This window comes from Gopherus flavomarginatus, chromosome 8, assembly GCF_025201925.1.
Source record: "Gopherus flavomarginatus isolate rGopFla2 chromosome 8, rGopFla2.mat.asm, whole genome shotgun sequence".
Classification (NCBI taxonomy): Eukaryota; Metazoa; Chordata; order Testudines; family Testudinidae; genus Gopherus; species Gopherus flavomarginatus.
Genome location: NC_066624.1, coordinates 23,745,500 through 23,766,695, shown reverse-complemented (window position 1 = coordinate 23,766,695; position 21,196 = coordinate 23,745,500). Strand labels below are relative to the sequence as shown.

The following is a 21,196-nucleotide window of genomic DNA, read 5'->3' as shown; positions in this document are numbered from 1 at the left end:
ATCTTGACCCAAATATCACCACTTGAGCCTATCATTAGTTGTATCCTGAAAAATGCCCTAAAACTTGAAAAACATATGCCTTGCACCAAATTCACATCCCCATCCTTGTGTCCCACCCTGACATGAAGTGGCGGGACCTCCTACCACCTCTGGAGAGTGAGGAACTCCAGTGGACCAGCCTATACTCCACCCTGGTCCTGAGGCCCACTGGGGATGTCAATTGGCGACTCCTTCATGAAGCTGTGAGCACAGGCGTGTTCTTGGCGTGGTTCACCCCCGTCCCAGACACTTGCCTTTTTTGCAGCGTGAGGGAGACCCTGGCACACAGGTATCTGGAGTGCGCCAGGTTGAAGCCCTTGTACTGGCTCCTCTTAGATATCCTCTTGCGTTTTTGGCTGCTCTTTCCCCCTCACCTCCTTAGCTACACATTCCCTATCCATGACCCCACAAAGGCATGGGACCTCCTTGTCTACCTCCTCCTAGCACTGGTCAAAATGGCCATTTACAAGACCAGAGAGAGGAGGCTGGCCGACAGGGTTTCCTGTGACTGTGGGACCTATTTCAGATCCTCCATCTGCATACTCATCTGAGCAGAATTCCTCTGGGCGGTGTCTGCTGGCTCCCTTGACACCTTCAAGGAGCAGTGGGTGCTGTCTGGGGTTCTCTGCTTGGTATCCCCACCAGGTTCCCTTCATTTAGCTCTGTGACCTCACTCCTGTCCCTGTTATATCTTCAGTTGTCCCCCGTAATTAATTGAGATCCTGGATCTTGTGGAGCCTCTCCTTAGGCTGTGGCAGATCCTTTAGCACTTTTCGGATCCCAAAAGGACCAAATTCAGACCTGAAGTCAGTGGAAATACACCCCGTAAATCACTGCATTTAGTGGATTTAGAATGTGTCCCCAGCACTCTCACTGAGTGGGAACTCTGACCATGTTATTACCCAAGTGCTATTTCCAAGTAAATTATTATTTATTTCTAGAGAGCCAACACTCTGTGAGGTGCTTTACAGACAAGGCCCTGCAGTCCAAAGATAACATACAACTTTATTGCAGGGAAGAATGGGCTTTATAGGTCTTTTTGGAAGATGAGCATTTTGAGGAGGTTTAGCAGACTGTGTTGTAAAAGGTGTTCCAGCGATAGATGAGAATGGAAAAGGTGTACATAGAGGGCAGTTGGACATGGCATGTCTGTTCCAAACCAAGTGGGAGATGGCATACTCCGGGACTCACTGAAAGTAGCTTGTGGTGGATGGATATGATGACCAAACGTTTCAAACGGAGTAGTCAGAAGGCTGGCTACTTACTCATAGCCAATCTAAACAATACAAACCATGAGTCTGCGAAATCGGTCTGGAAGTTTCACAAGAACAGGCTTTCTGCCAAGTTTACACATACATCCTACTTCCAGTGGGGCCTGAAATACTCAGAAGGAATTCTCATAGTATTTTGGCCCATCCACTCCTGTATGGGACCAGACAGAGTAGTAGGTGAAAATGAAGGACAGAAAATGAAGGACTTTCTAAAAACTTTGCAAGGGTTCATGCAGTTTTGGGGCTGATGTTTAGTCTATCTTAGCCATACAAATAACCGACAAAAATATCCTAATTAGAGTGCTGTGTAGTACTTGCCATATAAGAAAAGGTAGTTATGCATATTCTTTTAATAAGTCTATGCAAGTCACTGTGGCATGTGAGTCACTTCCAGCCCTTGGAGATGTCTGAAAGATCCCTTTGCCAGGAAGTCTATAACTCAGAAAAGAACAGAAATTGTTATAGGTGGACTTCAAGCATGCTAGAGTCAAATAAAATGGAGCTGATTAGATCTGGCTAAATGACTTGCAGCTGGTGGTTCATTATTTTCTTTGTAAGAGTCTTCCTCAATGGGGAGCTACAGTGAATGAGGCTTTATTATGAGGTGTCCCATGTGGCTTCCTTTGGGCATTATTGCCTTAATTTTAAAATTTTTGAACAATAAAGAATGATTTTCACTAAGATTTTGGGACGGTCACTATATCCGGACTCTTCTGCTGAGTGTCGCTCATAGGCTATGACCTGAGCTTTAGCAAGCAGCCAGAGCCTGTAAGTTTGCTTTGGTTTGCTGAACCTGTGATTTTTACAGCCTTGGCTAAGACACATTTTCTAATAATAACAGTTAGATCAGTTCTGTAGCAGATCGGCCCTTGCCTTTCTAGTGCCTATCTTCCTAGCTGACTTGGCCACAAAAAGTAGTTCCAAGGCCACACAATTAACTACAGACTGCCAAGTTGGAGATCAGGAGTGAAATGCCAGTAATAATTTGGTGATAAAGAATGATAGACCTCTACATTGCCTGAAATTTAATCTATGTAATTATAGACACACGTTTCTAAAGGGCTATTCTGAGCTTCAGGCCACAGGACAGGACAATGCCTGTGTTGGAGAGGTTTGGCTGGCAGATCAAGAGAATCCTGCTGCTGTGGATAAGAGAAGGCACCTTGATATTCCTCTCCTAATGAAAGAATGGGATTGACTTTTCCCGGAGAATGGACTTTTGTATAGAATCACTAACCATCCCGGGCAACACACAGAAAACAACTGATTTTACATCAACAGTTTCATAAAGCTGTACTGCAATCTTTACATGATGCCCATGGGATCTTGGGTTTGATAAGACCCATGGGCTTCTATGAGACCAATTTCACTGGTCACAGATGAAGACTGATGTTGAGCAGTATTGTATGACCTTTTCCCAGTGTATACAACAGAAGACTCTACCCATGAGAGCTGCTCCACTGTTTCATCTTTACAGTGAAGGCCCTATGGATTTGGTCTGTATGGATTTTCTCACAATTGAACCCAATAGCAGAAATACTTGTAATGTGCTAGTCATAACTGATCATTTCACAAGGTATACACAGGCCTTTTCCACTAAAGATCAAAAAGCTTCTTCTGTTGCTAAAACTCTTTGGGAGAAGTATTTTGTACATTATGGGCTGCCCAAGCGGATGCACTCCAATCAAAGATGGGACTTTGAGAGTCGATTAATTCAGGAACTTCTGACTATGCTAGGTATAAAAAAATTCTAAAACTACATCTTATCATCCACAGCGAGACCCGCAGCCTGAACGATTTAATAGGTCCCTGCTTAATATATTGGGAACCTTGAATACCAAATTGAAATCTAGATGGAGCCAGCACGTTAGCTATCTTGAGCATGCTTACAACTGTACCCAAAATGAGGCCACTGGGTATTCTCCATATTTCCTAATGTTTGTACGTGAAGCGCGATTACTGGCAGACTTCTGTTTTGGGGTGTCAGTGGATGGGTCTTCCCACCAGTCTTATCTCCAGTATGTGGCTAATTTAAAAAAAAGACTTGTGAGCTGCTTATCAACTTGCTCAGGCAGCATCTGATGAGATGAACCAGGGCAATAAAGGCCGTTATGACCAAAAGGTGCGATACTGTGATCTGCAACCCAGTGATCATGTTCTTATGATAAATCTTGGGCTCCCTGGAAAACATAAACTTGCAAACCATTGGAATTTGCAGCCCTACATTGTGGAGAAGCAAATGCCCAGGTTACCTGTACATCCACTAAAACCTGAAAAGAATGGCAGCCCATTCAGGACTTTACATCGAAACCACTTACTTCCACTGAGGCAACACATCAGAATGGATGCTCCATCAGATATCGAGCCTATCACTCTACCCAGATCATCTAATCAGAGGAGAGCTCTGATGTCCGAGAGTTCTTCCTGCAACTCCATAGGTGGTGCTAATCCTGTGTCAGTCCCTGCTACCATGATGGACATAATTGGTCCCCCATCAGAGACTGATTCTGAGAAGGTTTACCCTGACTATATATCTATGTATCATTAACCCTCAGATATGTCTCCTGGGTCTGTTGTACCGTCACTTGAGCCAGACCAACCTGAAAGCACATCTAGAACACCCCTTTTAAACCCTGAAGCTCTTCCATTCCTTCCTGTGGGAGAAGTCCGTAGGGAGGGCGAAGATGTATGCAACAATCCCCCTGGGTCTTCAAGTGTAGGGAACAAGGTTGCTGCAGATGTTACTCCTTCTACAATGGATAATTCCATGTTGGATGTCGAATCTGACAGAACTTTATTAATACCTCCTGTAGAGGAGAAAGAAGGGATGGTACAGCCCTTAAAGAGGTCCCAGCGAGAAGTCAGGCCCTCTCAGCAGTTAACATATGATGTGGTTAGAGTGAGCTGGGAGGTGTCCATCCCCACAGTACATAGTGGGGGGGATGTGCTGAAAGATTTTAAAACACATGTGGAGTCCAAATGAGAACATGTATCTTCTAAGGATGAGCTCTGGTGTTTTTCATAGTGGTGTTCACCTCAGATGCCTAAATTGTGCCTATTCTAGTGGGCCTATACTTTACCCTTCGTTGAATGTTACTCTACCTAGCCGTAGGAATTAAGAATGTATGTATTATATTGTAAATGAATCTGTTTTTCTTTGTTCTGGTTCCTTAATGGGGACATTAAAGATTTTTCTGCTGGGGGGAGAATGTAAGCACCCTGTACTAGAGGGGCCTCTGAACTTTATTGCAGTGTTCCAGGGAAAAAGCCTGTGTGCTGCAATCTAGCCTTAGTGACTACAACCCCTTGATGCCTGGGGGAAAGAGTGAGAGACTTCCTCTTCCAGTCGGTGCAAGGAGAGCAGGGGTGAACTCCATTTTGGGAAGAGGAGTGAGATTGCTGCTGTGGAGCTCTGGCCATACCATAGGCAGCTGCTAGGAAGCCAGGAGCTGCTGCTGAGAGCCAGCTGGGGCTTTGATCAGCAGGGAGTCTGAGGCTGTTGGTGGCTTCCATGGAGCCAGGGCAGAGACTGTTGCTGTGTCTAGAGCTGATTGAGGTGGGTCTGCAGTGAAGGACTGTGAGTAACCCCCATTCTTGTTTGGGAAAGTACTTGCAAGGGAAGGGGCACAGCAGAGAGACTGAGTCTGAGGAGAGGCAGAGTGATCTTCCCATCGAACCAGGACCCAGAGCTGCTGACCTTTGGTGGGGCCAGCTCCAATCATCAGAGGGGTTGTGCAGCTTGTTGCCTGGAATGGACTGATACACGGAACCAACAGAGTGCTGTCTCCAGCTGCAGATCTCCAAGCACGCCCAGGCAAATGTCTGGGACTCTGAAATCCAGAGGAGTGTACACTCTTGGCTGGGGTAAATGCCAGTTAGATAAGTTTCATTTATACTGTATACTATATTCGTTAATTGATTTTATTCAACTGCCCACTGTGGATTTAAATTAGTAGTGACATTTAATCTTAGTCTGTTATATCCTGTTTCTTTACATTAAGTAAAGGTCTGTTAACTCTAAGTATATTGGATGTATATTATATATATTTGGTATTTTTGAGTTACACCCAGGCCACAGAATATTAATTATTATAATTAATTTATTAGAATAGGTTTATTCTTGGAGGTTCCCAAGGCATGCCATTGAATGTGTACAGAGCCCAGCCAGGTGGAGGCACTGCCAATTTTAACTTCTTTTAGGAGTAAAGGGATGCAGCAGAGGGATGGATAGAGGATCCTCACCTATCCAACATCACCACTGGGATACTCAAGATCTCCTTTAATGTCAACAACATCAGGCACCCAGGCATGAAGGTGAATGTTGCCTGCTCCCGAGTCACCCAGGGAGGAAAAGAAGAGTTACAGTTAATACGTGCATTTCACAATATTAATGACCAGTGTGTCACTGACTTTCATTTGATACCTCATGCAACATTCTTTAAAGATAATTACTATGACTGGAATGAGTTAAGTGTAGTGAGTTTTTCAGACTTGATAGGAGTTACTGATAGAGCTGTGAAACCTTTGCTGGTAGGCATTAGGGGGTTCCTAGCATCAGAGATGTGAAGTTAGAAAATTAATGTAAAAACAAAAGTATTCAACCCCTTGAATGAGATGTTACCTGCTAAGAGTATGTGTGCATTGCATGCGTGCATTAGCCAGAGATATGATGTGAAATATATTCCTTCCTATAATGCAGGGATCAGTAACTTTTGGCATGCAGCCTGCCATAAGCCACTTGGCAGGTTGGACTGGTTTGTTTACCTGCCGCATCTGCAGGTTCGGTCGAATGCAGCTCCCACTGGCTGCGGTTCGCTGTCCTAGGCCAATGGGAGCTGCGGGAAGGGTGGCCAGCACATCCCTTGGCCCACTCCACTTCCCGCAGCCCCCATTGGCCTGGAGCGGTGAACCGTGGCCAGTGGGAGTTGCAATCAGCCGAACCTGCGAATGCTGCAGGTAAACAAATCGGCCCGGCCGGCCAGGGGGCTTACCCCGGCAAGCTGCGTGCCAAAGGTTGCCGATCCCTGCTATAATGTATTTCTGTAATATCTAAGAGATCAAAACTAAGTCTGTAGGTAAGAAAATATGTACCATAATGATGAGCACTGTGCCAGCGCTGTTGCCCTGCTCTGCTTATTTGATATATTATGTGAACATGTATAATATGCAGATCAGTGGGATTGGAATGTCCTTTAGCCAGTGCAGATGAAGCTTTGTTTTATGGCTTTTATTTGTTTGTTTTGTTTTCACCTATCTCCTTTCTTGGGGGTGATTTTCTTTTCACATGGCATTTGCAGAACATTTCAGTGTTGGGATTTTTTGACTTTTCACTGAGCTTCAAATTGTTAGCAAACAAGTGTGTCTCCAGTTTAGTTAACCTGTCCTTAAACAAGGGGCATTATGTCTAAAAAGGAAGAACTAAAAATAAATTGAGGCACTTGGAACTTTTTGGACCTGCAGATTTCCAAGCTAAGGGCTGGCCCCTACAAATTTTAATTTACAGTAACTCCTCACTTAAAGTCATCCTGGTTAACGTTGTTATGTTGCTGATCAATAAAGGAACATGCTTCTTTAAAGTTGTACAATTCTCCCTTCTAAAGTCATTTGGCAGCCAGCTGCCTTGTCTACTGCTTGCAGGAAGAGCAGCCCCTCGCAGCTAGCTGGTGGGGGCTTGGAACCAGAGTGGACCGGCAGCCCCCTATCAGCTCGCCCATCAGCTCCCTGCTCCCTTAAGTTTCCTGTGCAGCAGCTGGCTGCAGTTCAGCTGTCCCTCTCCCCACTGCCATGTGCTGCTCCTGCCCTTTGCCTTGGAGCTGCTCCCCGAGACTTCTGCTTGCTGTGCCGGGGGGGAGGGAAGGAAGAGGGGAGCTAATGTCAGGGTGTCTCCCTCCCCCCTGCTTTTGCACCCTGCTTACCCCATCTTCCCTAGAGCAGGGCTCAGGATAGAGGGAGCTTGCAGCAGCTGTGGTCTCAGCAAACTGATCTACTTAACAAGGCAGTGTACTTAAAGGGGAAATGCGCATCTCTCTCTCTCACACCCTCCATTCCTGCTGCCTGGTAGAGTGAGAGAGTTAACCCTTGAGGGCTCAGCCAATTGCTAGTTCATCATTTAGCAGTAAGGGAAATATCCTACCCTCTGAGTCCTCCACTTCAACCAAGCTTCACAGTCATCATCACTGTGTATCTGTATTAAATTGTTTGTTTAAAAATTATACTGTGTGTGTATATGTATAATAGTCTTTTATCTGGTGAAAAAAATTTCCCTAGAACTTAACCTCCTCATTTCTATTAAATATTATGGGGAAATTGGATTCGCGTAACATCATTTTGCTTAAAGTCACATTTTTCCAGAACATAACTACAATGTTAAATGAGGAGTTACTGTACTTCATGGGTCCCAATGACTTGAATGCAACAAGGTGTGGTAATAAACTTTGCTCTCCTGATTCACCGCAGCTCACACTTATCCCAGTGAGGTGGATCTCATGTAGGAATCATTGCCGGCAGTTTTACAGAAGTCTGGTGAAACAATTGTGCTGGATGTGCAAACTGACATAATTAACTACATCAAAATCTTCCCAGTGTAAAAAGATGAGGCTTTTCCATATTTTTAAAAGAACCCAGCACTGAGATGAAAATGTTTCAGTAAACTAGTGTCCAGAACAATGTCATTCTCTGGTTTTTAATACCACACAACTTGGATGTGTTAATGTTTCAACCCCCTAGTTAAAAGGCACATGCCATTTACACAGCAATGCAAATCCAGCCAGTAAAATTGTGTAAACTAATATTAACATCAGGTTTACACTACCACTTATATATAACAAATTAAAGTGAAAGAGTAAATTGTTTACATCCCCTGTGCAAACTGATTTGTCCTCTGTTTACATACATCTGCTTGTCAGAGAGTTTACTCATTCAGAGAGCAGGCACACAAAAGGCCATATAAATCACTATTTTCCACACCTTTCATCTAGGTGAATACAAGGCTTTAGTGTCAGATACTTAATCTTTGTAAAAAGATTTGATTTCTTGAATTATCTTCAATTCTATGGTCAAATCTTCCTGTATAATATTCTGTGTGCAAATGTGGGATGGAAAAGGCACTGAGTAGTTAAGGCAGAGTATCGTCATTAATAATACAAGAGGAACAGAAAGTTTATTAAAGGAATTTGTAATAAAAATGATAATGGGCTTTTGATATCTTAAGGAACATGAAATCAATATTCCCTTTTATCTGGTATATTTTTGGTCCTTCCCCATAGCTACAATTGCCCTCCTAACCGGCAATGGATCAGAAGAGGCATGAATGACACAACCTAGTTGTTCCTGGGTTTCCTGGTTTCTTTACTAATGACCAGTGAATTACCAGGTTACATAGTCCCAGTCTTTTTCATTAGCAAAGTACTTTTATTTCCACTTTAAAAAACTCTCTAAAATTCTTCACCCAATTTAACAGTGGGCGCAAATGCTCAGCTGGGATAAACTGGCTGTGATAAATTGAATTCAGTGGAACAATGCTGAGTTACACCAGCCGAGGATCTGGCTCAATATATATTACAGTTACGCCTTTGGTTAATAAAGTGAAATGTAATTATTCTTTTCATATTTCAGATAGAAATATAACTCAGTCTATATGAATCTAATTCTCCTCTCATGCCAATGTAATCTGAGAGGAAGTGTTGAAATCAATAGTTCCATCAGTGTAAAACTGATGTGAGAGAACTGCTGATTTATTGTAAGGAAGTGAAAAGTGATAACACTCATTTATGGGGTAATTTTTCAAAGTTACAAATGATGTGCTCACATGATGCCCATTGATATTTACCATTATTGAGCCAAATTCAGCTCCAGCATAAGTAGGCATAGCGCCCACTGACTTCAGTAGAAATTGCAGCTCTATACACCAGGATGAATTTCGTCCATCACTTGTCTAGATCTCTGTACCTCTCTTTGAAGATGCTCTGCTGAGTGTTCTGAAACACCATATATATTGATTATATTTTCAGACACTCCCCTAAATGAAAAAAACACTATAAAAAGTCACAAGCACAATAGTATCACCAGTGTAAGCTGCAGTGTTTGGGGCCAGTGCTGTAGCATAAGTTAGTGAGGGGGGTTTATATAGGCGTGAGTTCATATCTGAGTTTGGGAATGACTTCAACACCATTTAATTCCACCATTTCTGTTTGTCAGCAGGTATGAAAAACCTGCACATTTATCACTTAATTCAAAAAAATGATTATTTTTTTAAAATGCGGTTACCATCTGGCTTCTTGCAAAGCATCATGCTTTGTTCAGCAACTGTCAAAGTGCTAGCAGTTGTCATGTTTCCTATGCTGGAAGAGTCACTAATTGTGGAAAGTGACATTTGAATGACAGACAGTGAAAGGCCCACCTCTGAAGCTTAATAGCCAAGCTATGAATAGTTCAGATACACCTTTATAAAAATCAAAAGATTAAAGCTATACCTATAAATAATTTTAATCTGATTTAGGAAAAACCCCAATTAATGACAATAACAAACCACCGTTTTGGTTTCCTTAGCAAATTGATAGTGGTAAAAAGCGCTAGATTGATATAGCCCTGGAGGCTGTAAAGTCTGATATTTATCCAAAGAGCAGGTACAAACTGGATAACAGAAATGTAAATTCCTCCATATTCTTCACAGACATCTTGGTCAAAGCACTTCAGCCATAATCTAGAAGGGTGAGATAGGGAGTTTAGACTCCATAGCCCTTTCAGTCCTTGGGCTCTCCACTGAATCTGCCAAGATTGCCAATTGCAGTGGTAGACTCTCTGTTGTGGACACACTTGTCAATTAGGAGCTTTACTGAGATCACCAGCTCATTTCACATAGGCCAGTGAAAAGCTGTTGAAAGGCAATGACTTTGGCTCACTACTAACCTGTGTTAGAGTCAAATAGGCGATTTAGCGGTTGTAGGCATGAAAGACCTCATAAAATGAAATATGCTATGAACTTTTGAACAAAAATTAATATTTTTTGTGTGTGGAGAATAGAAAAACCTGGCAGTGTAGAAAAATTGAAAAATCCTCTTAAACAATTTCCTTTTACAAAGTCCTGTACTTGACTGAGACCCAGAAATGTGTTTAATCTTGAGAGCACATATTAAACTGTGTGCAACTATAGATAGGAGTCAGTTTCATCAGTTCCTTAATTCTTGTAAATTACCTCACCAGAGACACTTCTGCTTGATCAGAGATTGCAAGGTAAATTTTCATTTGTATTTTGTTGCAGCTACTAATAATCTTTATGACCGAAGGAACTGTATTTGTTTTATTCTCGGTGTATTTTGCATACACCTAGCTTGTGTTCTCATTTGATCATTTTAAATGATATTGAGAAGCACTATTGTCTGTGGTGAAGGAATAAACACTACACTGAGCAGTTCAGAATAATCAGTTGTCTTGATTTAAGATTACTTTTTGAGTGACAAACATAATATACTGGATGAGCCTATCATTCAAATAGTAGGCAAAGTCCCTGGGACACAAATCCAAAAGTGGTTGTAAAAGTTACGAATCAGTCTTGAATAAATTAATAAATCAAAAGTATTAAATGAATTTAGTTTGTTCATTTTCTCCATAAAATGAACTGTCACCCCAGTATGTGGTATATAGTATATAATATATACCAGTATATAGTATACAGTATATAGTGGCAATTAGGTCATCTTTCTCCTAAGTTTAAAGGCTCTATATCCCATTACCCAGTCTGTGGAGTTGCTCCTGATTGTGATTGTAACTTAATACAAATAAATTTAATATCCAATTTTCTAGAGTGAGGACCTAGGGAGCTCCATTAACTGTCAGTTCAGTGACTTAGCTCCCTGTCACAATTGGCTGGACACTGGATATGTCTGTCTTTGCAGAGTTTCTTTGGGAAGATGCTCTTGCTTTCTGAGAGCAGCTGCCCCTTTTATAATGACAATTCTCAGCCCAGGCATACCTGAAAGGAGGAGAGATGGACTGCAGGGCGTGGCTCTGCAGGGCGTGTGCATTCTTTTGCCGGCACACACACAACAGGGACTTGAGCTCAGAGCGGAAGCTCTCATTGAGCCAGCAGTAAATGAAGGGGTTGTAGCAGGTGCTGCTCATGGCAAACCAGTGGAAAGCAAAGTACAGAGCATTGTTGCTGTGGATGGCCCTGCTGGAGATGAGCACCAGGTAGCAGTTCAGTGGGAACCAGCAGACAGCAAAAACCACCACCACCACCATCAACATCTTCAGTGTCATCTTCTTCTTCCGCTGATGGGCAAAGTATTGCTCCATGGTGATGTCTCCAATGGCATTCCTCAGCCAGAGCTTCTTGGCTACCATTGTGTACGTGATAGAGATCACAAGCAAGGGCAGGACATATAAGAGTACAAAAGTAGTCAAGTCCAGGTACTTCCAGAAGAGATCAGCAGGAGGAGGGAAGCTGGGGAGACAGACCATTCGTATAGTTCTGTTCCTGGAGCACAAAAGGAGAAAACCCATCAATTCCACAATCATAAGCATGTAGTATAAAGGGGTTATGCTTCTTATAAAATACCTATAAAATAGCTGGGCACATATGGTAAAGAGGTAAGAGGAATTCATTCAGACACATGAATTAGGGCCTCTTTAAGTGAACAACTTCAACTCAAATTTGGCCCCAAATGTAGATTTTTACTTACTTTAAAAAAATATATTTTATTAAAGCTTCATGGAAAAACAAAAACCCTATTACAATTTACATCTGTCAATTCTAACGGAAATAGTTAAAATGAACCTCCCTCTACAGTGTCTGCTGCACTGAGAAAATGAAGATGGAACTGACTAACAAAGACAAAAGCAGCAAAGAATCCTGTGGCACCTTATAGACTAACAGACGTATTGGAGCATGAGCTTTCATGGATGAATACCCACTTTGTCGGATGCATGTGTTCACCCATGAAAGCTCATGTTCCAATACGTCTGTTAGTCTATAAGGTGCCACAGGACTCTTTGCTGCGTTTACAGATCCAGACTAACACGGCTACCCCTCTGATAAAAGTGACTCCTTTGATTTTCATTGAACATTGGAGAGAAACTCAAAGTGGAAACATGCTGCTTGAACTAAATGTTTTTCCAGTTGTCAATTTTCAGGTAATTTTTACTAACAGAAAAAAATAAACATGTGTGTTTATAATTTATGGCTGTTAAATTGAGGCAGCTCCTTAAAAAAAACATCCTTGTTTATACCACTTACCCAATATCAAATCTTGCTAGATTCTGGTAGATGGCATGGGGCAGAGAAAAGCAGCTGGCCATAACCCAGATTATAATGATGCAAATTCCTCCTTTAGCAATTGACATCCGGGGTTTCAAAGGGTGCATTATAACCTAAGGAGGACAAATAGTTCAGAGCATGTTAAATCTTCTCATAGCAGGCTTTAAAAAGACTCCATCTGAACCCTTCTGAACTGATAACAGGACTGTTCAAAAACATAGATTAATTCTGGAATGCGATGTATCGCATCAGCAATCGGACACTTCCCTCCCACCCCCATTGCTGAATTTAGAAGCAGCTAGCAAACATGTTCACAAAGACAACAGACAAAGTCAGCACCAATTACTATGGGAACAGATCAGGCTTTAGCTGTAAGTGATGGTAATGTAACTTGGTCATGTAACTATGATGCCCACATTGGCATTCAGTTGATGTGAAAGAGATTTTTGCGGATTTGATGACTGGGGGGACCAATTTTGGTGTCTGGCCCACTGAAGCCTACTTCATTTACATCAGAGCTAGGTTTGGCCTCAGACTGTGTTGGCGATGGTGTGGCACAAATCAGTGTGTGTGTGAGGAACAGCTGCTTTATTTTCCACCCTCCTGCTCATTGCTTTTGCTGCTGAAGGAAGCTCACAAGAATCGTGGTCTAAAAATCACCCTGACTGCTACTCTTTCAAATGCTATTGTTGATTACTGATTACTCTCGCCCCTCGCTCCACCGATATGGTCACAAGGTGCCCGTTATCTACCGAGTAATGAGCGTTGGGATAGGGCGGAGGTTCGATCACTGGATGCCCTTGGGAGGGGTGACAAGTGCCCCGAAGGTAGCAATGGGGATAACGCCAACAATCAGTCGTGGGGTTAAAAATTGAGGGTTTATTGAATGGGTCACAGGTGAGGATAAGGAACAACTCAATACTAGTTACAACTTGAGCTTACAATATAATACCAGAACAAATAATAAAAATACTGCAATTACAAACAGAAGCTGACCCTGGTACCTCTCTAGGTCCCAGTAGTTATTCAGGTCCTTCCAGGGGTTAGTAAGGGTGCTATTGGTGCTATTATTAAGCATAAATGCAATTACTCGTCTAAATAAAAGCAAAATGCAATAAGACAACTAAAGCTTGCCGTGAGACTCCGGCTTACAACACGATACAGACTCAGTTAGCTAACAAAAGTAGCAAAATCAGCACCCAGGCATACTCACACACACAAACCACGAAAGTTTCATCACCACCGGTAATCGGGTAGGCTCCTTAAAACACGCGGCCGAGGGAGACCTCGAGTTGATCAGGCTCGGTTACAAGGTCCAGCTTTTTTCGTTTTCTCCTTGTCCACTCTATACACACTGGGCAATTTATAAAGGTAATGACGTGTTCAATTTTTTGGCTAGGTTTCTCCTAATTAGGAGACTTGCAGGTGCCTCGTTACCACCCTCGGGGGGAGGGGTTTCCTGGAAATGGCTGACCACAAAATTTGCCTAGCACCAACGGTAACTTACAGGAAATGTTTCTCGCTTGAAACTGTGTGCTCGTTTCCTGAACATGGAGGCCAGGGCAAAAAGCTGCTTAAAGCTGCAGCACTAACACAGGCACTAACAGCTATTATAGCTTTGCATTGTGTAGAGACCTGGAAAGCAAAACTGACACAAGCCTTCCAGCGCTGAGGTGGCCTGATCTTGTGGACTGAGCGCAGGGTTGTAAATAATCCCAGCTCTGACACTGATTCCATCTGGGCCCTAGAGCAAGTTGCTTCACTTCTCTGGGCCTCATTTTTCCCCATTTGTGAAGCAGGGATGATGATACCTGCTTCACAGGGCTTTGGAGAAGGATATTTAGGGTGTACAGTGCCTGGAAATGTAAAGTTCTATATAAATACAAATTACTGGAACAGCTTGCAACGTGGAGAAACACACTGGGTGCCACCCACAAACACAGCTTCAGAGACCAGCAGTGATGACCTTTGAGCAACACAATGCATAGATTATTATGTTGACCACTGACAATGAAAAACACCTATTTAAATCATCCCAACCGTCTCTTTGCTACTGAAGGTTTCTTCCCTGTACTATTTTCTTGAGTGCTTTTTCCAATTATCAAAGTCCCAAGTGATAATAGGGCTCCCATTACTTCTTTTGAGCATCTGCTTCACACTCTGATACATCCCAGGATTAGAAAATAAATTCATTTCAGGAAGTGACTTTTCGTTGCTCCGTTGCATCCCCTTACTCCTAGATATGTCTCACTGGACTTTTGTTAAAACAATTTCACTCCTGAGCTATTTAAATCCTGCCAATATTAGAGGAAGTTATCATGTTCTCCCTTAGTTAAAATAATATTTATGAATTGTGAGCAAAGCTCAGCAGTCAAACTAAGGCTCTGGTTCTTATTTCCCCAACCATTTGCAATCTTTGATCATGCAATATGTAAAATATGGTATTTCTAAACACCTTTCTTGTGAAATGCAATGCTTTGCTCTTGAGTATTATAGCGCTGGAACGTCTGGTGACCCAATAGGGAAATTTATTAAACATTAGCAGTTTAAAAAAAAAAACATTTACCAGCAATTGCTTTCATTTTCTCACAGCAGCTGGCATACACAACTGACAATCTGAGCACTTAGTGGGGTTCGTCATTCTTTTGGAACTTCGTCTAACTGTAACATTTGTTGAGTGAAATTCCTTGTCAGTAATAGCTGTTAATATTAATTCCAGCTGTGCTAAAAACAATGGCAACCCACACCGGAGTGCACTCTTATGCAATTTTATATCCTAGTGCACAATCGTTAGAGTCAGAAACAATAATCTGGATCCAGTCAAAGGCTAAATTATATTATCATCTATGGAAAGGAGTAGGTATGAACTGAAGTTATCTGATGCAACAAAACTGTAGAGGTTTTTTTCCCTTTCACTATTTGCAGGGAACAACTTTGTAGGGGAAAAAATGGGTCCAACTTCAGCTGAATATACCGGAAAATTCTATGCATCTGATAAAGTGGGCTGTAGCCCACGAAAACTTATGCTCAAATAAATGTTAGTCTCTAAGGTGCCACAAGTACTCCTGTTCTTTTTTCTCTTTGTACAGGAAAATGGTACAGTCCTGCATGTTGCCAACTCTACGCACCCAAAAATCATGAGTTGGGCCACAAAATGTCATGAGTGGCTTAAAGACCATGCAATTTTTTAATTTTTTTTTTAATTATTTGTATTTGCTTTCTAGGTTTTCATCCTTCAGGTCACCCTCGGGTCATGTTTTCAAGCTTTTCTCCAAAACCTTAATGCCTAGAACTTTTTTTCTTTTTTTTTTTTAAAAGATAAAAGCTGAGATGCTCATGAAATCACAGGGCACAAGATGCTGAGCTTTAACAGGTTGAATACTGATTGTTTTCTCTAAAGTATCCCTACATTTGCTAGAGTTTAAATTCAGGGTTATGTGATGCATACCTGATGTCGATCCAGTGCAATGGCTGCAAGGGTAAGCACAGAAACATGGACAGAGCAGTACTGGACAAACCGGCTTATGTGACACATCAGCTTTCCGAAAACCCAGGTACTGCTTACAAATCGCACCTGAAGAACAAACAATATTTGAACACATAGGCCATGCCAAATGTAGATTAAAACAATAGGCATCATTGGTAAAATCAGATGGTGGATGCAAAACAAGGATACTAAAACTTGCCTTCCAGGGTTATTGTGAGAATTAAATAGTTAATATATTTATAAAGTGCTGTTGATGTACCATACCCATTTTTGCAGAAAGGTAAGCTGAGGGCACAACGGGATAAGAAGGAGAGTGCAGAAATAGCAAACAAACAAATCTGTCACAGCTCTGTGGGGGGTGGGGGGCCTGCTGTGGATACATGTGTGAAGTCACTGGAGTTATACTATTGTAATCAAGAAGAGAACTGGGCCCTCTGAGTTGAGAAACCAGATAACACTATAACACTGATTGCCTTCCTCATGGATTTTAACATCGCACTTCTTATCGTGGATTATTTTATGCAGCATGTGGATGCTATGTCTAATCACACTGATGTTAGTGGGATGTGGGTGTTTTGAGAATGATCTCCTCGGAGCATCACAAACTGTCATGGAAAGTAGTGCATGAATCCTCCTATTATTCCCAATGAGGTTTTATTTGTTAGTGTTTGAGCAACAACTGTGACATTCACACTATAACAATCCTATGCTGCTTCAAGCCTGGCGCAAAGTCAATGTAAGGATTTTTTTTGTGGGGGAGGGTAATTGTAATTATTACTTGTTTCCAGCAATGCCCCAAATGTGCTAGGTGCTGTACAAACATGAAAGAAGGCACCATTCTTCCCCTACAGAGTTTACATTTTCATCCTAGTTGTCCTACTTTTTTTTAAAGTTCAGACTGAACACTGGGGAAGTTTTTTTGATGGTGAGATTACTAGACTGGAAAGTCTCTCAGGGGAAAGGGGGAAGCTTTATTATCTAGGATATTTAAAAAAGACTAGACAAAGCCTTCCAGAATATACAGAAGGGAAAATTATGCATTAGCACGCAGTAGACTAGATGGGACTTTAACTCTTCCATCTCATTCTATTCTTTTCTTTCCAGGTCTCATTATGAAGACAAAGGCAAGCTAATCCCAGAGCTAATAAATCCAATCACCCAAACCCAGGAGTTCAGGGGTCATATTCCCCCAGCATGGGAAGCCTACACAGAGTGTGTGAAGTGGCCCCAACTCAGCACACACGCGGCCATTCCCTTTGAAATCAACCTGTTTCTTAGGGACCTTAACAAGGACAGACACTGCTTATTCAGTTTCCACAGAAAACTGGGTGTACTTCACAGTGCAAAGCCTTCCCCTCTTCTTCATCCTCAGACGAACAATAGGAGTAAGACACCTGTGTCTCCCCCTGAATCCTGCCAGAAAGTCAGGTTCACACTCCACAGCTTTATCCACTTTGCTTGGGGTGCATGGACTGCCAAGCCCTGCTCGCTCCAGCAGGAAAAAGGGAGAGAGAGACTGTGTAGCAGGACGAGGTGGACAGATTCCTGCGTGGCCTAGGGAGAGGGACGAGGTGGAGGAGCTAAGCATGGTCCCTACTTGAGCAGGCAATGCAGGGATATTTATTTTGTATTCCCTAGGAATGCAGAAGGTGAGGTAGAGCGGAAAAAAAGAAGTGGTCTCTGTTCAGGCACTGATTGCATACCCCTCATCCCCGCCACAGACACACAATCACAAACACAATGAATCCACACACCCCTCCCAGAGCCCTGACACACAATCTCTCTCTCTCTCACACACACACACATTGTGCAAACCTGACAGTAAAGGATGCGGGGCAGGACTAGGACTCGCTTTCCAAGTTAACTCTCAGAAGTCACCGTCCGATCCCCTCGCTATTAAGCTCTCTGTGGCTCTCTCCCGTCGCAGCGCTGCTGCCTGCTGGGGCCGGCCGAGAGCACGCGGAGCGGGCAGCGTGTTCCCGGGAAGGTGCCGGCGGGGCGGCAGGGGGCAGCGGCCAAGGCAGAGCGTTGCTCCCCCAGGCAGTGAGAGCCGGGGAGCTGGTGCGGGCGCCGCTTACCAGGGTGAAGGGTGTGTTCAGGAGGGTGATCATGATGTCCGCCATGGCCAGGTTGACGATGAAGAGGCTGGTAGCCGAATGCATCCTCTTATTCTTGATCACCACGTGGCAGACCAGGATATTGCCGAAGAGCGAGATGCCGATGATCACCGAATAGGCCACGATGAGCAGCGCCTTCACCGTCCGGCTCTGGGACTCCCCTTCGTACCGGGTGCCCCTGTCAAAGTCCCCCAGGTCGTCCAGGTCCATGTCGCCGTGGAAGAAGGAGGATCGGTTGGGGAAGCCGTAGAGGGCAGAGAAGAAGTCGGAGCCATTGCGGGCCTGTGCCCGGCGGTAGGGTTTGGAGATGTACTGCAAGGGGAACCACACGTGGCTGCTCATGGCTTCGAAGCAGCGGCGAAGTTCCCGGGGAGTGGAGCGATTCTCCTCCGCTAGGCAGGGCAGCTCGGAGGTGGGAGCCGGGGGGAGAGCCCGGCTTGCATGCTGAGGCTCGTTTAACCGCGGCAAGCCAGGCCAACTCTCAGTCACTTCGGCTCCGGGCTTCTGCCTCCTGCTTGGCTGCTTCGCTCCTTTGGGGAGCTTTTCTGCTGCTTCCCCACAAACCGCCCCGGCAGCTTGCTCCCTTGCCTTTCCGCCTCGTCCTTTAGCCTGTCACATTTCAGTCTCCCAAACTTCTTCTTGGGTGCAATGTCTGCCCTGGAGAAGGACCCCACCCCCCCAGACCTCGTCCGATCCCAGGGGCCAGTACAGCCCTTCCCGCTGCTCTCAGTCCCTGCCAGCATCGCTCCGCTCCACGCTGGAAGCGGCGGGCATGGCGTGGGGCTGATCGGTCCCCGCTTTTCCTGTTATATGCAGCAGGCTGGATGACATGCTGCACGTGCGAGAGCCAATGGGGTCGGTCTCTCTCTCTCTCTCTCTCTCTCTCTCTCTCTCTCCCGACTTGCCGCTGAGGCGGGTTTTACAGCCCCAGAGACGGCCGTGGGGGAGTGCGACAACTGTAGAGTTGCAAAGTGGCTGCAGCGGGTGTTTTTAATTCCCCCCCCCCCCCGGCGCCCCAACAGACACAGCCCCGCCGTCGCTACCCACCGCTGCGGGAGGGGAAGCCGCTCGCCCGGCTAAGCCCAGTCCTTTCGCAGACCCGGAGAAGCGCTCTGGCTCCGGACAGCCTCCAGGTTAATCCCCGGGCCCCCTCGGGACTGCCCCTGTGCCTGCCGAGCACGGAGTAAGAACCTGAACGGGGCCGACCGAAAATAGGGGGAAAATCCTGATTTGTCTTTTTTGTCTCCCGGGAAAGAAACAAAAACCGACCCCCTCCTCCCCCGCCCCCCATCCAACCCTGGACACACAGTAGGGCTAAGTTAGGGTGACCAGATGTCCCAATTTTATAGGGACAATCCTGATATTTGAGGCTTTTTTCTTATATAGACACTTATTACCCCCCACTCCCTGTCCTGATTTTTCACACTTGCTGTCTGGTCACTATAGGCTAAGTGTACATGTCAAGACGGCTCTAGCCATAGAGACTATTCTGGCTGTGGAGTTGGTCGTGTAGGCATGTCAGTTTAGGTTTGTAACCTCCCAGTTCCTTCTCTTCTCTTCCCCAGACTACCCCCTCAAGCACACAGGTTAGGCAGGCAAGTGCAGTTTCATTTCCCCAGGGACCTACTCTGTGCTGCTGGCTCTGTGGATACTGATTCTCAAAAGCCCCTGCCCCAAATGGCAAGGGGGGTGTCATAAACAGATAGTTAAGGGTTAATGTCTCTTTTACCTGTAAAGGGTTAACAAGCTCAGTGAACCTGGCTGACACCTGACCAAAGGACCAATCGGGAGACAAGATACTTTCAAATCTTGGTGGAGGGAAGCCTTTGTTTGTGCTTTTTGGGTTTTTTCTTTGTTCTCTCTAGGGACAAGCTCTCGAATCTTTCTGAAAAAGTCTCTTCTATTCAATACTGTAAGTACTAGATAGCAGGTGGATTAGGCATTTGTTTGTTTTCTTTATTGCAAATTTATATTTTGCTGGACGGATTTTAACTCTGCTGTAACTTGTATACTTAGGCTGGGAGGGGGAGCCCTCTGGTCTAGGTGAAGCTGAAAGACCCTGTAACATTTTCCATCTTGATTTTACAGAGATAATTTTTACTTTTTTCTTTCTTTAATTAAAAGCTTTTCTTTTAAGAACCTGATTGATTTTTTATTCTTGAGTAAGACCCCAGGGGACGGGGTCTGGACTCACCAGGAATTAGTGGGGGGGGAGGGAAGGAGAAAAGGAGGAGGGAAAGGTTAATTTCTCTCTGTATTAGGATCACTATCTCTCTCTCAGGGAGAGTCTGGGAGGGGGAAAGAAGGGGGGGAGAAGGTGAATTTCCTCTCTGTTTTAAAATTCAAGGAGTTTAAATCACAGTGAGCTCCCAGTGTAACCCGAGGGGGGGGAATCTAGGAGGAAGAAAGGAAGGGGGAATGGTTTATTTCCCTTTGTTTTGAGACCCAGGGGATTTGGGTCTTGGGTTCCCCAGGAAAGGTTTTGGGGGACAGAGAGTGTACCCAAACACTATATTTTGGGTTAGTGGCAGCGTGATAAGATCTAAGCTAGGAATTAAGCTTAGAAGGGAATAAGCAGGTCCCCACTTTCTGGACACTAAAGTTCAAAGTGGGAAAGAGACACCTGACAGGGGGTATAGTTGTATTTTTTATTATATTCTCATTAATATTATGATAGAGCCTAGAGGCCCCAGCCAAGAGTCAGGCCCCTCTGCTAGAGACCCTACACACAGTAATTAAGGAGAAAAGCCCCCACCCCCAAAGAGTTTACAGTCTAGGCCTATGATGAGAGATACAGCAAACAAGCAGGGGAGAGGACGAGGTAGCAGTAAATCCGTCATGTTGAGTAAAACAGACAGTAGTCACAGCAGGTCCCCTGCCTAGCTGTCCTCGAGTGCTTTGTAGGCATCCCAGCAAAGAGGAGTTTTGAAGGATCTGAAGGAGGGTAGGGGACAGATTTCATGAGATGCTTCTCCGAAGCATTAAAGAGCAGCATGAAAGTGATTGTGAGGAAAAATGACTAATAGGT

At 44.1% G+C, this 21,196-nt stretch overlaps 1 protein-coding gene across 1 annotated transcript; it reads right to left on the bottom strand.

Annotated features, from left to right (window-relative positions):
* Window positions 1-8,515: 8,515 nt before the first annotated feature.
* Window positions 8,516-18,959, bottom strand: LOC127056608 (G-protein coupled receptor 83-like). Its single transcript, XM_050964681.1, has 4 exons — window positions 18,130-18,959; window positions 16,013-16,138; window positions 12,544-12,677; window positions 8,516-11,784 (listed from the first exon to the last, which is right to left on the bottom strand). Exons 1-4 carry the CDS (start codon window positions 18,508-18,510, stop codon window positions 11,154-11,156), a joined length of 1,272 nt encoding a protein of 423 aa, XP_050820638.1. The 5' UTR covers window positions 18,511-18,959; the 3' UTR covers window positions 8,516-11,153.
* Between the last annotated feature and the right edge of the window lie 2,237 nt (window positions 18,960-21,196).

What these genes read in the sequence shown, in the direction of transcription:
- LOC127056608 (XM_050964681.1), bottom strand. Translation starts at nt 18,510, where the DNA reads ATGAGCAGCCACGTGTGGTTCCCCTTGCAGTACATCTCCAAACCCTAC. An exon ending in TTGCACTGGATCGACATCAG is followed by an intron (nt 12,678 to 16,012) that starts GTATGCATCACA and finishes TGTCCTCCTTAG; the next exon opens with GTTATAATGCACCCTTTGAA. An exon ending in CTAGCAAGATTTGATATTGG is followed by an intron (nt 11,785 to 12,543) that starts GTAAGTGGTATA and finishes TTTGTGCTCCAG; the next exon opens with GAACAGAACTATACGAATGG.